A 23,339-nucleotide genomic window follows, 5' to 3' on the forward strand; every position below is an offset into this window, starting at 1 on the left:
GAATTTCGTGACCATGATTGCACAATGCATGACTACAGCATCCATATATGTGGTGTCAAACTAGTTAGAGAACAAACGGGAACAACACATATTTTTATTAAAAACGGACACTTAAGACAAATGTTTTTTCAAAGGAATAATTTAATTAAGCATTTAAATAATCTGCAGTGATCTTACAATAGAAACATTAAAATCAAGTTGCACACATAATTCACAACACAAGATTACTGCCATTAAAAAGAGCAGGTGAAATTAAAAGACATTCTTTCAGTCTGGTTAAAGTCAGTATTGATGTTCCTCTGGATGCGAGACAGTAATCCCTCAGGCTTCACACATTGGTCCTCAGCTGGTAGTCTAAAAACAATTACAAGAGGGAATATTACATGATTACATTTACACATCCATGTGTATCTGACCACTTGCTTAAAGAGTATAGCAGCTTCTGAAAACAGTGAATTGTATTGAGGTCTAATGGATCAAATATGAATGAAGGCTACCTCCGCTCTGTGTGATGTACCGGACCCACGGTAAAGCCTGGTAACCACTTTTCTCAATGATCTTCATATATCGCACCTGGTGAAGAAGAGCGAGTGAGACTCGGAGAAACAATCGTGTTGTAACATTACATGAAGTACATGTCACATGAAGTACATATCACAATGTGACATGTCATTAATGTGTCATGTAATGTAATTAATGCGACATGTAATGTAATTAATGTGACATGTATTGTGACATGAATTACAGGTCACATTACATGTCGCATTAATTACATTACATGTCGCATTAATGTAAATCGGGCATTGTCTGTAGTTTTCCAGTCTGAGCACACACAATCAGCTCTTACAGGACCGGACTTGACTAGTTAAACGGCAGACGCCCTGTGCAAAGCTGGGATCTCCTCAGGTGGCGGTTGGAGCTTTATAATTGTTCATATTGACAGAAACATGATACCTCCTGCTCTGACAGGCTCCACATCCAGTATTAAATGTGCTCTGCTCACAGATGGCTTTGAGTCATGCTACCACAGGCTGAATATTTTTGATTGGCATCAAAAGGAACACCTCAGTACAAACACACAACACACACAAACACAACACACCTGTATTCCGGAGACTGTGAAGTATGGGATCTCAAATTTGACGGTAATGGGAGGTTTGCCCTCAAGCTCATTGTTCTCCACACTCGGCAGACCAAAATGAGCTCTCATTAGAAACTCTTTACCTCCCTGTGTGAATGAAGGGATGGATGGAGGGATGGATGGATGGATGGACACACATGGATCAGACACATGCAGAGAGATGAGACGGACAAGGAAAAGACAAAGAGTTAAATACAAAACAAGTTCCCGTCTTTGATCAGAACATCAAGTGCAAAACAATATACTTTAAAGAAAGAAATGCAACCTGAAGTCAAAGCATTTGCATATGAAGGAAAAGGTACAGGACGGGTTCATTCCTTACAGGGAAAGACTTGATGGTCCACACCACCATGTTCTTCTCGGGCACATATTTGGCGTTGCCGGTGCTGGTTTTGAACTTGGGTGAGTCGGCGTCACTCGGGACGGGCACCCTCACCTCCACGTTGTTTGCCACAGACTGTTTTTTAAATTGCCCCTTTGCCTAAACAACACAACACAGCTGTTACTGTACATCTTTGTGCAGTTTTCTTGACGGTTTCTTAAGAACACGTCTCCAGTGAAACAAACGCCTCTCACGGTGACGTTCCAATGCAGGCGGCCGGTACCTTCACCATGATCTCCACCCGACTGTGAGAGAACTTCTCGATGACGGATTCAATCCAGATCAGAGGCTTCACCTGCAAGAGAGGAGAGGGGTCAACACGACGTAAAAATGCTTTCTTGAGTCACAAACGCAATCTATTCAGTGCATATGTCCATTTACATCACATGTTTACATGCAAAGTACTATCAGGCTCAATAAAGCTTTCAGAGCTGTGGTACTTTACTCATTATTTATGCACAATTTGTGCATTTGCACAATGAAAAAAAGAATATGGCACGAGCAATACCAGCAATTGTTTGCAGTCTGACCGTCTCCACATACACGTTTATCTTTAAATGATGTGTCCAATGCAAGGTGTGAGCCATGCATATTAACGCTTCATTGCGATAACAAGGTGCTGAATTGGACTCACGTGGGTGTTGATGCGGTACGACATGAGTTCGGACTCCCCATCCGGAGGAATGAAGGAGATGGTGCGATCGCTATCGAAGCGCGAGAGCCGCACACACTGGTGGAACTTCACGTCCTCCATCACCACCGTCTTCCCCTTGTCACCTGCACACACAACGACGCGATCAGCCGCATTCACTTGTTGTTGTTTTGGTTTTTTTTTAAAGTGCAACGAGACGGACGAGCGGCGCGCGTACGTCCGGTGAGAGCGAAGAGCACGCGGTCGTTGAGGCCCAAACGCAGCTCGGGCATCCCGGAGAGCATGGTCTTCAGCTTGATGCTGCCCACGATGTCGCTGCTCATCACGCTGCCGTTGGCGTTCACCTGCGTGACGGAGAATGAAGGTTCTTAGTCACAAACGTCTGGATGCAAATCATCCGCCTTCCTGGAGTTTCCCCCAATCTGGTATCAAGTAATCGATCACTTGAGTGGACCGGCCGTCCACATAAACGTTGTGGCTCACACACTGATTCAATCACTCTGAAACAACAGGTTCCTCTGTAACGCCCCGGCCGCTGTCTTCTGTGTGAATATGTGAATTGTCACGCTTGAGCACTCATAGCGACTGTGTAACGTCTCCGTGCAGGGAAAACATTTCATAGACAAGTTCTGGTTCTTCGTTATTCCTCATTTCAGCTTTTAAAAGACTCGACGCACCTGAACAAACGTGAATACATGCAAATATTTATATCTACGTTATTCAAATAGCACCATTCACACAACTAATGCAGCACAACAAAAGGGGAAAAATACACATAAAGAACCATAATGGCAAATAAAACACACTTAATACAAAATATCTCGTATACAAAAGATGAAATTTCTCCATGAAGCAAACCGAAATGTGAGCACATGAAAAGGATCAGCCCCTCATCCCGTCTCACCAGCACGTTGATGGACTCGATGACGTCGATGAAGACCTCGTTCTTCTTGTATTTGATGCCCTCTGACCTCCAGGAGACGGCGTTGGTGACGGTGGTCGGCACCTTAGATTTCCCCACCTCCAGCTTGGCGCCCTGCTGGGTGATGTATCTGCGAGAACGGTGACGAGAAGATGCCGTGAGCTGCTCGTCAACGTTCACGACGTCTACGTGTGTGTGTGTGTGTGTGTGTGTGTGTGTGTGTGTGTGTGCAGCCTCACTCCTGGAGGATCTTGCTGTCGGTCGTCTGAGGGAATCCAAAGTCCATCAGCTCATCCAGCAGCTCGTAGACGACCACAAAGTTATCCTGGATGCTCTCCTCCTCCAGCTCTTTGAAGTACTCTGAGAACACCTGAACGACGCACATTACTCACATCGGCTTCATCTGTGGTGTTACTGTGGATTACCATCATCATCATCTTCATCACACATGCTGTACAACCCGTATCAAGCCGGGACTCACCTCGACCAGCTTGTACAGGAACGAGTACACCAGGGAGGCGTTGGAGTTCTTGTTGGTCGTGGACACCACTGTGCAGCGATCCGGTCAAGGAGCACGCAGGCGTTAGGATCAACTCCCCACAGTCACATTTAAAGGATGACATTCATGAATCCGTCATTAACGACGGCGGCCGCAGACGCATAAGGATACGGTACAGGTTGCTGTGCTTGATCCACATGAAGTGGACGTTGCCGCGCGACAGGACGGGGCAGAGGAGCCCTTCCTCCTCGTGCTGCATGAGTAAAGGCAGGAAGTGGTCGATCTCCGCCATGTCCACGTCGCCCTTGTAGTTGCGACATATCAACACCTGAGCAGAGGAGAAGAGCGGCACACAGGTACGACGATGCGTTACAACTCAACGTGCTCGTGAGTCACAGAGAGGAAGACAGATGTTGGGACGCGACTCTAAAATCTACAAGAAATAATGTTGCAGATGTTTTACAACCTGAGCTGCTGCTGAAAACAGGAGGTGGAAAAATAATGAATCTAACTTGTGTGTCTCAAAGAAAAGATTATTAAATATCTATATTAGTGTAGTGTATTAGTGTATTAGTACACTGACGAGGTGATTCTAGGAATAGAAATGATCTCATGTTGATTTAATTCACAACTCAGAGATGTTTAATTCTATGGACTTTGATGAATTAAAAATTCCTATTTTTCAAAGAAAGGTTTCTGTTTACGGCTTCTCTGTTGTCACAATGTGCTGCTTTTCCTTCTCTCAGGTGGTCGTGAAATCAATATCTGGAGTTTTTGTCCGTCAGTGGGACAAAACAAGAGATTCATCAATAACAAAATGAATCACGAGTTGAAGCTTTGTGTGTTAATCTGACATTAAATCATCGGAGACCAACTCAACTTCACTGAGATGTTTGTAATGTTATTAAATATTCTGCGGGCCCTGCGGGTGCAGACGTGGAGGATCCAGAAGTAAAACCTGACTTGTGCTTCAGGTCACAGCGTCCTGCAGCTCAATGGATCAAGTCAGAAGTTTGTTGAGTAATCAACACACCTTCTAATCACACACCTGAAGCCACAGGTGTGCTCCTCTTCACACACTAGCGTGGGTTTCAGGTTACAGTTCAGTCAGGAGACAATGGGCTGTATTGTGATAGAAATATAATAATAATAATAATATGGTGACACAGTGAAAGCCACATGTCACTTCCACTGGACTCCTTTGGCAGTATTTCCACTGGCATGTAACCGGAAGTAAAAGGGGGAAATGGCCAATAAATGAGTGTGTCGCAGGCCCTTTATTAATTTTTAACGAGCCAAGCGCCATTACTGGTTAACAGCCGAAGCAACAGTAAAAACCTCCCACTGAACACAGAATATATGCGGTGTTTAATAACTTGAGTCGCTGAAAAATGCGCAATTATCAGCGTCTCCAATCAGCCCCGAGCATGAGTCCTACCTTCCCCTTCAGGTCCAGCACAAATATAGCGGAGGAAGACATCGTGTCTGTACCCAGAGGCCACCGCGCGAGTCCACAGAAGCACACAAGCTCCGATTAAAGTTCAAGTCGAGTCTTCGTCACTGCGTGGAAGTTTGTTTCGCCCCGCGCAGCCACACACTTCCATCCGCCGGAGGTGTTCGCGGACGCCTCTGTTTCTTTTTCCTGGTGGTGTCGTGACGTCATTACATGCAGGTAAAACATTCACCAGCTCACCTGAGCGGGAGGGGAGGGGGAGGAGGAGGAGGAGGAGGAGGAGGAGGAGGGTGCGCCGCCCAACTCATCCGCCAGAGGGCGCGCCGGACGCACGAATCACAGCCGGAAGAAAGACTCAGATCAACACTGTTCCTCTTCCCTGTTGTATATATAAATATATAAATATATATATATATATATATATATATATATATATATATATATATATATATATATATATATATATATATATATTTATTTATATTAACCATCAGACTCAATAATATTGTGGCAGCGTGTCTTAAAGGATCGTCGCCTCAGTATTTAAAGGAAGCAGTTCCAAAGTTTTTAAAGTACATTTTCCCGGATGTTCATCTGGCACATAGTGAACCTTTATTTGTTCAGATGGCTACATTGTTCAGATCTTTAAGAACTAATGTGTATCTGGTCAGTCTGTAACTATAGACATTCAAGATGTTTATGTTAGATTAATAATTGAGCACAGATAAATAAATAAAAAACACAGACACAAGAATGGAGCTAGGAGCTTGACTGGATCCCGTCGTTGTCACATCACAAGAGACTTCCTCAGCTTGTGCACACGGTCTACTGTGAAACAACACAACACAACATTTATAGAAACATGAAAAATCCCCAAAAAGCAGACAGCAATATTGTTTTATTTTGCAGCCCTTCATTACGTATTCCCTCGTTAGTAACTGTGCAATGACCTAAAGGAAATACATATAAAAGAGTAGCACATGTCCCTCATGGGCTCCCGTTCTTCATGGTGTGTTATGTGTGCAACGTGCACTGCCTTCACCTGAGCGCGACTGACCTGCAGCCTCAGGGTGACAGAAGCACTTCCTTACTACATATTTCTGAAGCCGTAAACTTTGCTCTGTAACATCTCCATGTGTTGCCGTCCTCTGGGCCTCTGCGCGTGGCGATGCGGCCCAGAGCCCGGCCTCCATGCTCCTCCATCAGTCTTATCAGCAGCGTTTAGAGGAAGGCCGCGACTAAGAATAGCACACCGGCCTCTGAGGGCCAGATGGAGATCAGTCTTTTCCAATATCCCTCTCCTTTTGTCCATAAAGGTTTGGTTCTCCTTATCGGGGAGAACCAACCCTTAAGGAGACGGCTCCACCTTCAGCATGTTGTGTTCACACAGGAAATGAGCTGCAGTGAGGTCATAAAGGCTTTACAGCAACGTTCAAAGCAGACTCTGTGAGACCAGCCGCTTTGTTGGACACAGTTTATAAAAAGAGAAGTTTGTCAGCATTGTATTGCAGTGTCGTCAGTACTTTAGGGTTTTATACGTCCATCTCACGTCAGCCTGAATCCATTTAGAGAAGAGCATTGTTCCTCAACGTGAACATCTCAGTTATTCCCCTCAGCCTCAACCGCATGGCGTATGTTTAACTCTCCCTCCTGGGCTCATTATGGATTATCAGGGATTCCTCTATTGTAGCTGAGGTCCAACACAAAGACATGGAAACACTGGAAAGTCGGCCAAGTTGATCTTTTCTGTCCTGCTGCAGATCCAACTTTAAACATGAGGTTTCCTTCACTCCTTCCTGCATTGTTGTTCTCACACCCGTCATCTCATTGGAGTTCACCTTCAATCAGCACAGTTTGACTCTCAAAATGTTCAACTGCACCGAGCACAGCTGGCTGGAAGGCAGAGGAGATGAAATGTGATCGCTTTGATTGTTTCAATCATTTTGAAAGCAAAACATGACAAACATAAGGTTCTAGTTTTTTTTAATTTCTTGATAAATTTAAAGAAAAGGATCTGCAGATCAACTGACGATGACAATAACCGCTGGTTGCAGCCCTGAGCATCTGTGTCAACTCAAACGTTTGACGCTCCACATTAATTACGAGAGGATCATTACAGTGAATATAAAAATGGAGGCCGAGAGGAATATTTATTCAGGGGGGAAAAACGTCTATTCATGCCTCCGGGGTCATGAGGGTGACCTCATGCGCTCAGATGAGGTGAACTGGGTTTCTTAAAACATCTGAAAACAAGGAGGACCTTAAATGCATCCCAGATTGGATCCATGGGAAAGACAGCAATGAAATGTTCTCTGTCAGGAGAAGAAGCTCTCCAGCGCTCGTCTGTTTGAAGAGCAGCGACAGCGTCGGGGTCAGAGCGGTGGAGCTCAGCATGGAGGCTCCGACGCAAAGAGATAGAGATGGTTTCATGAGATACAAACCCTTCACGACGGCTTTCCCAGTGCTAGTTTTGGAATTGATGCCGGATGCCCAGCGGAGACGGTGTGCATCATCCTCAGCTGGATACCTGCTGATATCAGTTGCATCCTCCCGCCTCCTGCAGCCGGAGATGCTACGGTTCAACTGGTTCGGCTGCTCAGGTTGTTAGACAACGGGCTGTTGTTGTTACCTTATCGCTCAGGCCGCTTGCAGCCCCGTTCAGCAACCCGACAGGAATATGAATCATCCAATCCCCTCCTGCGCCGCTCAGCGTGAATGTTTTTGAGGACACGCCCCCTTTTCGGTGGTGTGACATGCCGCTCCACCCTTTGGCGTGCCGGCCGGCCAATAGGGTGACACATGCAAATAGAGGTGAGTCAGGGACATGGATGCCAGAGAGCGTAGCGGGTGTCATTTGTCACCTGAGCCTCAGGTGTATCTGCTCATTGCCTCACAGGCCTCAGGCTCATTTGATCCGGACAGAAAACGATCAACAGCGATGCCGCTCGTTGCTTCAGACGCAATCGGCCCAGTTGGCGGTTTTAAACCAGCGTTTTATCGTGAAAGTCAGATGTAAAGTGGATGTACAGGAGGACACACACCGTTGGGCCCTGGTTGGGTGTGACGGCGGGCGTGGCGTCCTTTACGCTGGAATGTGGATCCTGAAAGACGACATAGCGAAGTGTTCAGTGGCCGAACAGGACCGGTCACTGACGTCAAACCCATCCCTCACACACACACACACCCACACACACACACACACACACCCACACGCAATGTCCTAAACCCTCTTTTCAGGCCTTTTCTTCTACACATGTGCATTGTTGTGCTAAACCCACAAAGCGACCCACAACACTTTATTTTGCAGTCAAAGCAAAAGACACTTTTATTCTGTAAAATATGTTTTGCTAAAACATTAGGAAGAAAACTATTCATGTCTATTGATTTTGTGAATATAATTTATTTTAATTTGCAGTCCTCAGAGCAGAGGTTTTAGAAAAAGAAAGTCTTGAGGTGTCGGCCGCGCTGTGACCTCTGGTCTCCACCTTGTTCCTCTACTTCACACAAATCTGCTTTACATCCTGTTTCTTTATCGTTTCTCAACAGCTTTTCACGATAACTTGTTCCTGGTTTCGCCTGCAGAGCACGGCCGTCATCCTGGAGACAGGACCCGTTATGAAACATGAATTATGGAGGATGTGTATTAGATTACTGAGAGGATGTTCGCTGGTTGTTTGCTCTGGTGCGTCGCGCCATCGGCCTCCTTATAGCTCTCTATTTTACACAACTTGTGTTGAATTCAGTGGTTGATTTCGCTTCATCAAACGAGGGAACATGATAAAAAAAAAAGCTTCTGAACATGTAAATTCCAGTGAGGATTTATGAAAACAGAGATAGAAAAAAAGATGCATGGTTAATTTCTTATATTCTTACTTTTGAAGATTGTATTGTTTGTTAAACTGTACATACAATATTAAGTATATATATATATATAAAAAGAAAGAAAACAGATATAAAGAAAACTGGTCACGACATCTTTTCCAGACTGAAAGCAGGTCAGTTTTATTCAATTAAAATGAGCAGAATGTAAAACACCAGATGACGTCGCAGTAATCTGCAGAAACACATTCGTTCAGGTGATGAAAGCAGGAGAGAGAGAGCTTCCTCACTTGTGAGAGATTTAAAAGCAAAGTCACTGCTGGACGCTAATAAAACCATCAAGTGAAACCAGCAGAGGAGGCAAATGAGAGGAATCACATTTGTTTGTGTCGTCCTGGTCACAAGAACATCAAATCCCTTCCTCCTCCTCCTCCTCCTCCTCTCTTCGTCATGTGACTACAAATCTGCTCTTTAGCTCTACAAGACAATCAGCTCTGAGATCAGTTTGTGTCCTCATATGATCTAATAATGTCCCAGTTTAGTTAATCAAATAAAACCCTGTCGTTAAAACATAAAAGAGAGAGAGACATGGGTTTTGAAAAGAGCTTTTTATTATTTAAAAAAAGACCAAACACGACAGAAAAACGAGCAAAGCAACATCACAAACAAGCCGGACGGACGTTCTGCTGCTCGAGAACCTCACAGAGAAAACAACAAGTCATGAGACAGAAAAGATGACACACACACACACACACACACACACACACACACACACACACACACACACACACACACACACACACACACACACACACACACACACACACACACACACACACACACACACACACACACACAGCTTTGATTGAACATAGAGTGTCAATGTCAGATGACTACAATCAAAAACCTTCCCTCGTGTTTTTCCATAAATAAATAAATGAATCTGACATATTTACAATATCTCTTGATCAAAATTTACAAATGTAAAAAGGCAGAGAGTCTAACACGATATGTACACTATTTACAGTGTTATGAGAAGATGTTCACTTGTCTTCATAACAAACAAAAACAAGTTTCATCACTTTGGTTGAACTTCAGAAAACTCAGCAGCTTCTCTGTTTACAAGGTAAACTAACGTAACGCTCCACAAGACAGGTCACAAAAGGGGAAAAGGAAAAGAAACCGCATGAGACTATTTAAATGGAGTTTACATCGGAGACATTAAGACAGAAGCCTCTGACACTGGAGCAAGCCTTCACCCAGGAGAAGAGAAGTCTCACTATAAAGGCCATCACTAAAGCACTATCGCATTAACCAGCACAGACACTGGTTTGGAGGTAGTGAGGTCAGGAAGGCATTCATGCACATCCATCAACTCTGCAGAACAACTAGCGTGTGGAAGGAAGGCACACGGACGTCAAGACAGAGGAGGTCAGGCTTTTCAAGTTGAGCTTGTCGAACGTGCGCGAGGTGCGTATGCTCAACGTGATGAGGTGGCCGTGTAAGACAAGTTTCAGATAGCTTCAAAGGCGCCAAGGCTTCATTTTCTGAAAGCTGTAATCCTTCATGTGGAAGCCATTTTGTGGTCTGACTAAATGGCTTCCTGCCGTTTTGCTCCACTTAGTCATACTACAGTTTTAAAGAGCTTTCTTTTTCTTCTTATTCTCAGTATTTTCTGCAGACCTGGACGGCACAGTGTTGGTGCTGAGGTCAGAAACATGAGCCACAAAATGAGCTCATGTAAGGGAGGGGGGGAGGGGTTAAGCAGCAGCAGTAAAAAAAAAAAGGCCTCATGTTTCATGTTTGCACCAGAAAAAGAAAAAGAATCACTTTAAATACAGCGAGTGTCTTCTTCATCTCACGGTCATGCAACGTCCATGTCGTCCATGCTCAGCATCTGCCTCTGCAACAACAGAAGGTAACGCTGAATAAGCAAAGCTGTAAAACATGCTTGCAGTCTATTTTTAGAGACTATATTTAAAAAAAGGGACAATAATGGTACTTGGTATCAAAGTGAAGCTACCTGAGGGTAAACATAGCCGTCAGAGCTGTTCCTGCAGATGTGCATCTCGTCCTCGGTGGTTTTCTGGTACACTGGATTGTCAAAGTGGATGGTGTTGGTGTTCTTCTGACGCCAGTGTCTCCAGAGCAGCATGGCTCCTAAGACCAGCAGGGACATGGCCACTGCAGGGCAGGAGAGGAGTGAGAGGTAAGTAGTGAGCATTGTGCAGGTTGCAGCCTCTTAAGGGTTGCATGCGTGGGCAGAGAGCCACAAGGAGCTTAAATGTGGACCTTACATATTGGCAATATGACGTAGAGAGCCATAGAGTGGGATGAAGAGGCGTCTTCAGACAAGGCTGCCAGTCGGTTACCTGAAAAAGCAGAGAATGCCATAAAACAGTTTTCCTGATATCGTTCCCTAAAGTTATATCAACGCCACTCTTTACTCGTTAACTTGAACAGCTTCTCTGAACCTCTAACCTTACCCTGTTTCCAGTCTTAATGCTAAGCTAAGCTAACTCGCTGTTGGCTACAGCCTAATATTTACTGTGCAGACATGAGTTGCATCGATTCTCTCATGTAAAGGGAATATGTGCATTTCCCTTAATGTTGAAATATTTTTCCATTTAAAACTTTTACATTGACTGATCATTTCCCTGGTCACAGAAAGTTAACGTTCCCGATGCATGCTGGGAAGTGTTTCAATCAACAACCACAACAACAGTATTTCTGCTGCGTTGTGCCACTTAACTCACTTGTGAAACTATTAATTGTGGTGACTTCACTAAAAACAATCTTTAAATAACACCACAACCATGCTAGCTACTCGTTGCTATACTCAGTCACAGTGATGCGGTAAGCTAAATGCTAGGGTTAGCATGCTAGCATGTTCACAATGCTAACAATTAACACGCATCCCCTGACTCCAGAAGCCCTCCTGTACCTTGAGCTGTAGCAACAGGCTGCCGTGTGCTTTGCTGGCCAGACGAGGTAGTTGTGTGTTTTTTGTTAGCCGTGGTGCTAGCTGTAGTTGTAGAAATGGCGACACCGGCGTGTGTTGTAGCAGGCGCGGCGGGAGCTCTGGGCGCGAGCGGTGAACCCGTTTTGCTTTTGGCAGGAGGGGCAACTGTGGCCGCTGGTAGGAGAAAGTAAATAAATATAAGAGTTATGATTCCAGGGCTCTCAAGTGTGACGCACTGAGCGTGACTGTCACGCATTTCGGTCTTAAATCACGCCCTCCCGCCACACATCGTATTTCTCACGCTGGAAAAAAACTCCAGCCCTGGTCGCGCGCTGACCTTAGCGCGGAGGCATTAAGCCCCTCCCCCTCCCGTGAGGAGCCACTCATCAACCAATCAAAAGAAAGAAATGGGCTACAGCCAATCAGAAAAACATATCTTTTGTATCCGGGTAAGATGTAATGACAGGCGGAACTGAAGCCGTCAGACGGCGCATATTTGTCGTCGTCCCTCTCTTCCCCTTTCTTACCCCCACCCCATGTCAACGGCTCCAGGGGGCTACATGTCACGCCTGCGTGTCTTCAAAACTTGAGAGCCCTGTGATTCATTCTAACATTTTTAGAATATTTGTCGTGCCATGTGCTGGGGGGAGGGGCTACCTGTCACGCATGTCCTCATGTCGGCTCCCATGGTCGCGTGGTCAGGACAGGCGCAGGTGTATTTAGGAGAGTGCTGGTTGATCTGCGGGGCAGGAAGGCACAGGAACTCACAGCCTCCATTGGCACCGGCAGCCTCGCTGCACAGGCTTGTACCTACGAGAGAGACGGAGGCACAAGAGACACCATGACGTCATGACACGGCCTCGACAGGTTGATGGTTGCTGTTGCTCTCTGGTTGGAGAGACGTCTCCGTACCTGCCGGCTGCTTCAGCTTGTGGTGAAGCACGATGTCCTCCGGCTGCGTCAGGTCCTTCGCCAGCTGGATGATGTCCTTCCCGGTCAGGCGGCTGGCGCTGAAAACAGCACTGTTGGTCAAGTCGGTCCAAAACACTTTGTCCTGTTGACATGAGAAACGCAACAAATTATTATTATTATTATTATTATAAATGAATTAGCACCACTGATCTAGTTTAGAGAGAATAAAGTACACACATCAATAACTTTCTGCTTGTAAGCCATCTGGACAACATTCACCATGAATGATCACTTTCTAAGATCTGAAATACACTCGTTAAGTACCTTTCACTTTAAGTTGAGGATTAGAGAGATAGATATGTACTTTATTAATCCCAAAGGGGAAATTTGTTGTCAGAGTAGCACCTAACACTTTATAGACACCAAACGGAATAAAGTAAACACACAAAATTAAATAAAATGTAAGAACATGGATGATAGACATATACAAAAATGATAGATAGATACACATACACAATAGAATACAAATAACTGCAGTGCGTATTAAGGAAGTTCAATTTAAATTAAATCAACAGAAACAGAATATGAAATTAAAATGTGCAATATATATACACAATAGAATACAAAAAAACTTGTATTTTTATTAGATTGAGAGAGATAGAGAGATAGATAGGGCCCGTGTCTCACTGTTTGTGAGTACAACTCTCCTTTAAAAAGGAGTTTAATGACAGTTAAACACCTCTAACTGTTATTCACTTGACCTCCATCTTGGGAAGCGTCGACGTCATCACTCACCTCAAACACAGCCAGAGAGAGGGGGTGCGAGAGCTTCTGCTCGTTGGAGATGAGGTTGTGTCGCGTCCCTCCGTTCACGTCGACGCTGGACAGCGTGTGCATCTTGGAGTCCACCCAGTACAGCCGCTGGTTGACCACGTCTGTCCACAGGGAGCAGGACGCACACGGGGATGTTACAACATGAACGCAGGTCATTGGTTCCCACTCGCCGCTTCTGTGACGCTTTGCTTACCGAGAGTGATGCCGTTGGGCCACATGATGTCATCTGTGACCAAGGCAACGCGATCCGCTCCGTTCAAGCCGCTCTTCTCGATCTTGGCCTCCTGACCCCAGTCCGTCCAGTACATGAAGCTATCGGGGACAAAACAATTGGAAATAAGGAATCACAGGTAAAAGCTGCAGCTGATCCCACAGTTACAAACCCCCCCGTCTGAAGCCCTCGCTTACTTATTGACCGGGTCGACCGTGATGGCTCTGGGCTTGTCCAGGTTTTTAGCGATCAGGGTCTTCCTCTTGCCGCCGTCTGCCGTGGCCACAGAGATGGTCTTCAGAGCGCTGTCGGTCCAGTAGATGTTGCCGTGGATCCAATCCACCGCAATGCCTTCTGGGGCCTCTACGCCGCTGCCGATCACCACGGAGTGGGAGGAGGAGTTACCGGCCGCGTCGATCTCGGAGCTGTCGGGTCGATCAAGAGGGTGGAGGGGGTTTTACTTTAGAGCGAGATTACATGAAGTCATAGATGCAGGCGTCATAGATGCAGGCGTCATAGATGCAGGCGTCATAGATGCAGGCGTCATAGATGCAGGCGTCCTACTGCCGCGCTCCTTCATGGACGCACACAAACAGCTCGGGGGAGGTTTCACCTGTAGATCTTCTTCAGAGACAGGTCGGACCAGAAGATCTTCTTGTTCGGCACGTCCAAGTCCAGAGCCACCACGTTCTTCAGCTGGTCGATCACTCGGACGTACTCACTGCGGTCCACCGTCATCTTCCTCACCTCGTGTCTATTAGTGAAGTAGAGCGTGGGTACGGTGCCTGGAGGGGAGATGAAAAAACTGTTTTATTATTCAGCACTACAACTCTGTCGGCCATGAAGACCACAGCTTCTCCTGAGAGTACGTCCTGTCGTTACCTGACTCGGCCCTGCAGGCCTTGCTCACGGGGTCGAACTTGTAACCCTCCTTACAGTCGCACTTGTAGCTGCCGGGCAGGTTGACGCAGATCTGAGTGCAAGTGTCCGCCTCAGCACACTCATCGATGTCTGCAGGTGGGGAAGAGAGGTCCAGAGTGCAAATTGAAAGACAGCAGTTTGCAAATAAAGTCAATCCACATTTTCTTCAGATAAACGTCAAGGCAACATTTGAACACAGACTCCTTCCTCTCACCTTCACAGGTTTTCTTGTCCGTCTTCAGGCTGTATCCAGCGGGGCAGGAGCAGTTGTAGCCGACCTTCAGGTCGCTGCAGGAATGGGAGCAGCCGCCGTTTGCAGTCAAACACTCGTTTTTGCCTGTGGACACGCAGACACACACAGAGCTTACTCAGTATATTCCTGACAACCATTTTCCTTACGACAGCTCAAACACACAGCGAGCTCACTCATTCAAACCACAAACTACGGAGTCTGCAAGGCTCGCTTGCTCCAATCACATTTTCCAGACGGTGATGTGGTTTCACTTTTCCTCATTCTACGAGCAGCAGGGTTTGATGCACTTCCTGGTCTGATGCCTCTCGGCTGCCACGTGGACGGTAAAACAACTTACCACACTCTCTGATCGGCTCGTCCGACCAGTCGCTGCAGTCTTTCTTTTTGTCGCACACTTTGTCCATGCTGATACACTCCTTGTTGCGACACTTGAACTTCGTGGGGCCTTCACACACATTGTCTGTGGAGAAGAACAGCGTGAACATAACTGTAATCCAAGGTCCTGAAGCGATAGCGCCTGTATAGGGTGAAGTGCGCGGGGGAAATGGTCACCTTTGTGGCAGCCGATCTCGTCACTGAGGTCCCTGCAGTCGGGCACATTGTCACATTGGCGGCCGCCGTGGATACAAGCACCGTCAGTACACTGGAACTCATCTGGGCGACAAGTGGGATGAGCTGGAAAGAGACGAGAAAAGGGAGGAAAACGAGAAAAAGACACCGTGAGAAATGAGAATCGGACGACAGGATGAGGAGGAAATCCTCGCTGACAGGATCTGTTGCAGGATCTTGTTCTTAATCCTGACAACCATTGCAAATAAAGCAATAATGCACACCTGCCCACGCTGATATAGTGGCCAGGTGTGCATTGATTTGCAGAAAAGATGGAGGCAATACACAGCCAACTCACTGCAGTTGACCTCGTCCGATCGGTCCTGGCAGTCCAGGCCTCCGTCACACCTCCAGCTGCTGTGGATGCACTCCCCGTTGGCGCACTGGAAGTCGTGCGGGCCGCAGCGCTGCGCCGCCTTGTCCGGCTGCCGCCCCGCGCAGTTCTGCGGCCACTCGTCCGACCCGTCGGCGCAGTCCTCGTCCCCGTCGCAGCGCCACAGCGCCGGCACGCACACCGAGTTGTTGCACCGGAAGGAGCGCGAGCTGCAGCTGGGTTTGGGGCAGGACGCCTCGTCGGAGCCGTCCGAACAGTCGTCGTCGCCGTCGCAAACGAAGGTGGGCGACACGCACCGGCCGTTGGCGCAGTGGAACTCGTCGGCGGCGCACGGTTTGGCCGCTGCGGGAGATTTATAGTTAGAATGAGCCTCATGTGGAGGCGCCGCGGACGCCCCTGGATATTGAATGCAGCAAAAAAGTGTGTTCATAGTTGCGTATGAAACTTACTGCAGTTGCTCTCGTCGGCGCCGTTGATGCATTCGGGTTTGCCGTCGCAGTGCCAGCCTGCGGGGATGCACTGGTGGGTGGAACCGCCGCAGCTGAACTCTGACTCCAGACACATTTTGGTTGCTGGGGACAGAAACCGAAAGTAAAAACGACATCAAGTGTTCAGGAGACGAAGTCTGTGATGCTGCAGGACCGTGAAACTGAGCGATCATTAACTTATGGAAGATATTGCTGCGTTGCTGGTTTTATCTTATGAGCAAAAAATAACATTTCTGTGCTTGACATATTTCATATCTTGGAGGGATTTTTTAAGTTGCGATGACATCACTCACCACAGGTTGCAGGTAGTTCGTCGGTTCCGTCCCCACAGTCGTCGGTGCCGTCACAGATCCACCTGCGGGTGATGCACCTGCCGTTTGCACACCTGAGCTGCGTGGAGCTGCACACGTAGGCCGCATCTGTGAGTGATGAACAAAAATAAAATAGATTATCAACATTTACTGCTCAATTTACACTTTGCAGCTCGTCAGCACCGCGTAGAGAGCTGAGCTTTGAGTCAACACAAAACAAACTGGCATCATTGAGATTTTAATAATCACTGGAAATCACACACGGGACCAAAATAAAATACTATCGAAGGCGACAGTTGAGATAACTGGGAAAGTCACACCTTTTCCTTTTTGCTCAACTCTGAACGACTTCACTCGTTAAAACAGGATATGAAGTAATAACGATTTAATGTCACGTTGTTTTAAACAGACCAGCCTTTCCTTTACTGGAAGTCAAATGAGTAACCCTGTCTTTCTTTATTGCCCCATCACACACACACACACGCACACGCACACCTTTTCCTTTCACTTTTCAGACCTTACAGTTCACATCGTAACAGAAATAAAGATTGTAAAATGAGACTGAGTGTGGGGAAAATATTGAATGGAAGAACATATCATGAACAAGAGTAAGAAACAGACTTTGGTAGCGATGTCCACCATCACTCGTTCGCCTCCGAGCTTCTCCTGCAGGCGTAGAGCCAGAAGCCGGCTCCACCCGGCCGCACACCTGTTCACCGTCGCTTTAAAACATTTCAGGTATGAAACACGACTCGCACGCCTCTTTTCTTTCACTTTAAAAGAGCGACGGCTTCACCGGCCTGCTGGAGGTTTGGGAGTTTGAAGAGGGGCGACCTCTGTGATTGACCCCGGTTCACTCGGAGCTCAGAGGGTTTCTCCTCGAGACGATCAGATGTTAAAAAACAACCTGCGAGTGACAGCGAGGAGAGAGGAAGTCGACGTCGAGGCGCCGGCGGTTGACGTTTCCTCCTCCATCACCTCGGCGCTGCCAGAGGCTCCTGTGACCTGGAGGCCGGGGACACGACATGCTGTCCCTTTAAGACAATGACGTGGGAGGAGCCAAACAATCACACCACCGGTCGCCGATTGGTTCGTTCCTCATAACAGCGTCGCCACGGTGACCCGCAGAGGGGCGGAGTCTCTAAACACAAGGAAGTCTGCTGACTCCAGTGTGTCAATAAAGGATGACAGGTACAAATATTTTTTTTAAAAAGGGGACAGTGCAGGTCTGATGGATGACAATGGCCGATAGGAAATTGTAAAATAGATTAAGGAAGCAAGTTACATCCTCCTGCTTTGAAACTGTAAACAACAGACGTGAGGTTTCTTGTGATTCTGTTTGAGTGTTTGGGAACTTTGAGTCGATTCGGCGAAATCTTTGCTTGATCTTGAGAGGCTCTTCCTGTGTACCTCATAAACCCACGACTTCAGGGAAACACACACACACACACACACACACACACACACACACACACACACACACACACACACACACCAGGAATAGAGTTTCCTAAACACGTTCCAGCTGTTCCTGAAGATGTGCGATGACTCGCTCGTACAATGACAAACCGGCAGCTCTCGCTCAGGTTTCCTTTTCTTGAGAAGCGTTCATTCATTCCAGTCGCAGAGGGGGAAGCAGAATTTCTGGTATTCAGTATTTTTAAATCAATATTTGTCTCAGTAATCCCACTTTGAATGTGTGGTTGAGCATATTTCCCGTACTTCAGGTAAACATCATCTCAAGCTGAGGGCATCAATTGCTTCTCCAGGGAAACCGAGTGTTTCAGACGCTATTTATACCCACAGTGAGCCTGACAACCAGCAGACCGCCCATAACACCACCATGTAAGGCCATTCAAGTGAACTCTCTCCCTAACACACACACACACACACACACACACACACACACACACACACACACACACACACACACACACACACACACACACACACACACACCAGTACAAAAACTCATACTTGTTTGACAGCAGAAACCGGTGGCATGAATAGCAGATACTCAGAAGATGTGAGACGAGTCATCATCACCGTGCTACAATCCCCCTTTGTGACTACATACGACGTTGTCAATTAACAATGCATTCCTTTCTTTTCATGCCACATGCATGTGACACACACACACACACACACACTTCCCAAAGAGGTGTGTTTATTGACTCAAACTAGAGGCAGCAGTTAATAAATAACCGTGGTGCATAATGAAGCCACTCCATCGTCTCAGTTACAGAACTGTACGGTTCGTGGCATTACTTCATGATGAGGTCATCGTCTGTCGTCGTGTCAAACCGCCACACACTCGCTCCACAGCATTCACTCGACTTCAGGGTTTCACCCCGTTGGCCCTCCTCTTGCGCTGCCACAGGTATTTCTAAATGATCATCATCACAGAGTGAATACATGAAACTAACAGACTACACCAACAGGAAGGCCCACGTGGATAATCTCCAACATCATCACACAGACTATAATCTTACATCTGATGGATGGACACGAGTGCCATGAATGGAAAAAATGTGATTTTAACAGTTTGAATGTGAAAAGCTTCTGCAGCAGAGTTAAGATGGCTGAAGCCACATTCCTCTTTCAGCACGTTTTCACATCATAATCATTTATTTGTGGCCCAACTGAACGGTGATGACGTCGGACTAAACTGACGGATGATTTTAAGTTATTATTCATTTTAGTGCATGTCAATTCATAAATATTCTATATGTAACCTTTAACTCACCTAATGGGGGTCATATGTGAGAGAACATAATAAGCTATGTTTATCTCAGAGAAGCCAAAACAAGCATCATCTTTTTCTTTCTCTTAACATCCTTAACGCTGCTTGTTTTTATATCGTTATCTTCCTCTTGTTCTCCTTTCACTTCTTCCAGAGAAGAACTTTGCAATTAGTTTCCAAGTACCATAAACATAAAGTGCGCTTGCTTTAAAGCCTCCCTCCTTGTTTAATTGCTCCGCAGTGGATCGTGCATTATGTATACGAGTGCTGTCTCAGAGGACTGCTGCTTATTATCTACAACAGTTCTCAAATGGAGGTGCGTGCACCCCTGAGGGGACGCCAAGGCATCCCAGGGGGTCCGTGAGGTTTAAAATAATATATATATTTAAAATTAGCATCCATTAAAAAAATCCTTTAAAAACAGTTAAACTAATATTTCACAGAGGTACATCACTGAAAAGGGTTGAGAACCAGTGATCTACAACACGGCGCTCAGGTGTGATCATGGACCACCATCATGCAGATTTCATGCATGTTTTGAGCTGCACCCTTTCTCGTTGACAACCGCCTGCTTCCGCGTTGGCCCCGCCCACCTGAAACCTGACACGGGCCGGTCGCACGGACGCGTCTGATTGGCTGCTCGGTGGCATTCTCGAGCGGAACCAACCAATCGCAGCGCGGTGCGTTCATTTCATTCATTTACTGCGAACTAGTAAACTTCAAGGTGTTTCTGATCAACGCGTGACGTATGTCCTCCATGGAGACGTCACGCGGATTAAAATGAAATAACAGAAGTCAAATGAACCAAACTGTTCTCATCTCAGAGTAAAATCCTCCTCACGCAACGACCATCTTCACCGCAGAGGCTCACGGTAACATTTGTAAAATACCAACATGAACAACGCAGATATCAAAATATGACAAGACAATAATCCTCGTGAAGCAAACATATTGATTGATGGAATATTCTCGATACATAACATCCGCAAACGCGATAAATAAGCATCGCCAACTTCGTGTGGGGCCAAAAAACAGGCACTCGTGAGGAAAACCTGTGTCCTACCTGCTGGACGCGAGACGTGGAGCAGCATCAGCAGGCAGCAACATGTGGGCAGCGACACCAGAACCCTCTGCATCCCGAACATGTCCGGTCCTCCTCGTTGGACGCGGAAGTGGAGCTGCGGCGCAGAGATGGAGACGGTTGGAGCAAAAGATCTGAGGGTCCGACGCAGCGCGAGAGACACGAACGTTGTGGGGTTCGAGTCCCATGCGACGATTATCTATGAGGCTGACAGGGGGGCGGGGCCAGAGCAGTGGTGTGATGTTTAAAGTGGACCTGAGAGGCAAAGGGGGGAGGAGCCAAAGTATGCTGTATCACTGTGTGTGTGTGCGTGTGTGTGTGTGTGTGTGTTGTTTTTTCATCATCCATCTCTTCCACCCAAACCGGTGTGTGTGTGTGTGTGTGTGTGTGTGTGTTTACACGTTCTCCTTTCGTCACACATCTCTTCCTCCCAAATCGGTGTGTGATGTGTGTGATGTGTATGTGTACGTTGTTTTTTTCATCACCAGTCTCTTCCATCCAAACTGGCGTGTGTGTGTGTGTTTATATGTTGGTGTGTGTGTGTGTGTGGGTGTTTGTTTTATTCATCATCCATCTCTTCCACTCAAACTGGTGTGTGTTTGTATGTGTGTGTGTGTGTGTGTATGTGTGTGCGTGTGTGTGTGTGTGTGTGTGTGTGCGTGTGTGTGTGCGTGTGTGTGTGTGTGTGCGTGTGTGTGTGTGTGTGTGTGTGTGTGTGTGTGTGTGTGCGTGTGTGTGTGCAATGGGCAGGATGAAACTGGCAGACAGCAGCACTCGTCCTCCTCAGCGTGTCGTGATGTCGTCTCTGTGCAGCAGCAGATCAGGAACGTCGCTGCAGAAGATTCACAAACAGTCACACATCGCTGAGATACTCTAACACGAGGAAAGGGAGAATACAGACGCGCTGTGTTCATGTGTTCATGTGTTCATGTGTTCACATGTGAGCGCGTGCAGCAGCTCAGAGGACTCGCCTGGTGACACGTTGCCTCCACAGAGGAGATGGAGTCGCTCCCATCACAACATCTCAAGTTCAGTTTGCTCAAATCCACACAGACAAATATTATAATACTGTGTTCTGTGTGTAGACTCTAAATATGTCACAGCACATTGTTGTATTGTTGTTTCAACAGACAACATGACACTTCATCATGTTTAAGCTTTTGATGTGTTTTATGTTTCATTCATTTCTAAATGGTTTTAATTAGAACGTCTTGTGTTCATGTTTTTTACCTGTTCCTGTTGTACCGACTGATGAGTCGCCAACTTCATTTCGTTGCATGTTTTTACGACGAGTTACAAGAACTTTATTCCATGTATTGTTATTGTCACTGTCAATATTTAAAGCAGCAGCTGTTTACCATCAAACTCAATGCAAGAGGACGCTCTACAGCTTCCAGCTGACCGCTCGTCCCGTACGCCACGCAGACAGGTTTCATGTAATTATTCATCATTCCCAAGACCTATAATTAAAGATCCTTTACTGTACGTACAGTAAGTATTTAAGGACATAATCCAGTACTTGTTTCGTGCAAAAAATAGTTTCCAAAGCTGATCTGAAGCTAATTAGAGAAATGAAGTGTGTTACTTGTAAAGTTAGTCTTTTTACTTGCATGTAGTAGAAGTCTGCCACGGTGTCATGTCACCGTACATAAGTGTACTTAACGAGACCTTTAGTGCATAAAACAGTCTGTGCACTGTGTTCCTCATCAAAAGCAAGCAGAACATTTGCAAAACAAATTATGATTGTTAGTTAAGATGCAAAATGTGTCTGGGCTGCACCGTCATCTCAGTCACGCTCATGTGTGTCGCAATTGAAATGGAGTTGGTAAAAAGTTCTACATCACTTCTCATCCCTCAAGTCTGATGATCCATGTGGCACCAAAACAACCAGAACTAGTTCCTGGTCCACTTCTCCGAGATCAGAGGCTCTGGAGACGGGTTGGGTTCAGAAGACAAGGCCATGGGGGGGGGTCTAATGAAGGGATCCTGTGTGTGTGTGTGTGTGTGTGTGTGTGTGTGTGTGTGGAGAAGGGGAGGACCTCAGTCTGGCTCCCAGTTGAAGGAATTGTGGGAGTTATTCCTGGAATGTGGAAAAAGCGGCTGGATTACATGTATTCTGCTCCACCAAGCGTCACGACACACACCGTGACCACGCCCACACGGCCAGAGGGCACACGCCTATATGTGTGTGTGTGTGTGTGTGTGCGGTACATTTCTAACTACCCTGACCTCCTATGAGGACGGCAGTGAGTCACATGGAACAAGTACATTTGTGTAAAAGAAATATTAAATCAATCTGTGACTCTTATCCAGACACAATCGGCACTTTTCTTTACTGCTGACATTTTGATTTATCACAGTAGCACGAGTACAGACTTCCTGTTGAGGGAGACGAGGTGAGTTCAGGTCAGTGACTGAAGGCTTGTGAGAGGACAGGAAACAGCTGAAGTTCAGTGATGAAGACCATGAAGGAGCCGCATCAGGACCATCAACCTCTCACACACATTCACACAGCCACACGAGACGTTTAGGGTTAAGCGTCTTGCTCAAGGGCACATCGACATGGTAGCTAGCGGCGCCGGGGATCGAACCGCCGATCCTCTGATTGAAGGACGACCCCGCTCACCACCGAGCCGCCAAAGACTTTACAACTTGTAATCAATTATTGTTCAATTCTCAACAAATCCATCAGCCCTGTTTCCGTCTCCACATTTGCATTTCAAAGTCTGAGCATCTCTGGAGAAAACAACTACATTGAAAAAGCGCAGAAAGAAGAATAACTTCTTTATTAAGATCCTCTGTTAAATATAGT

The 23,339-nt window shown here is 46.5% G+C and overlaps 2 protein-coding genes across 2 annotated transcripts; both read right to left on the reverse strand.

Annotated features, from left to right (window-relative positions):
• Positions 1–207: 207 nt before the first annotated feature.
• Positions 208–5,130, reverse strand: ap1m2 (adaptor related protein complex 1 subunit mu 2). Its single transcript, XM_068596431.1, has 12 exons — positions 5,035–5,130; positions 3,768–3,924; positions 3,579–3,646; positions 3,337–3,467; positions 3,080–3,227; positions 2,393–2,519; positions 2,158–2,300; positions 1,747–1,818; positions 1,464–1,622; positions 1,103–1,228; positions 498–573; positions 208–354 (listed from the first exon to the last, which is right to left on the reverse strand). The coding sequence occupies exons 1-12, from the start codon at positions 5,074–5,076 to the stop codon at positions 329–331; spliced, it is 1,275 nt and encodes a 424-aa protein (XP_068452532.1). The 5' UTR covers positions 5,077–5,130; the 3' UTR covers positions 208–328.
• A 4,369-nt stretch (positions 5,131–9,499) lies between these two features.
• On the reverse strand, positions 9,500–20,603 carry ldlrb (low density lipoprotein receptor b). Its single transcript, XM_068596428.1, has 18 exons — positions 20,510–20,603; positions 16,686–16,811; positions 16,354–16,476; positions 15,869–16,246; positions 15,514–15,636; positions 15,299–15,421; positions 14,923–15,045; positions 14,670–14,798; positions 14,401–14,572; positions 13,985–14,212; positions 13,770–13,888; positions 13,538–13,677; positions 12,743–12,884; positions 12,488–12,640; positions 11,813–12,004; positions 11,166–11,240; positions 10,892–11,052; positions 9,500–10,771 (listed from the first exon to the last, which is right to left on the reverse strand). Exons 1-18 carry the CDS (start codon positions 20,589–20,591, stop codon positions 10,733–10,735), a joined length of 2,628 nt encoding a protein of 875 aa, XP_068452529.1. The 5' UTR covers positions 20,592–20,603; the 3' UTR covers positions 9,500–10,732.
• Positions 20,604–23,339: the final 2,736 nt, after the last annotated feature.

This window comes from Clinocottus analis, unplaced genomic scaffold, assembly GCF_023055335.1.
Source record: "Clinocottus analis isolate CAN_PGR_092001 unplaced genomic scaffold, fCliAna1.0.p SCAF_37, whole genome shotgun sequence".
In the NCBI taxonomy this organism is placed as follows: domain Eukaryota; kingdom Metazoa; phylum Chordata; class Actinopteri; order Perciformes; family Cottidae; genus Clinocottus; species Clinocottus analis.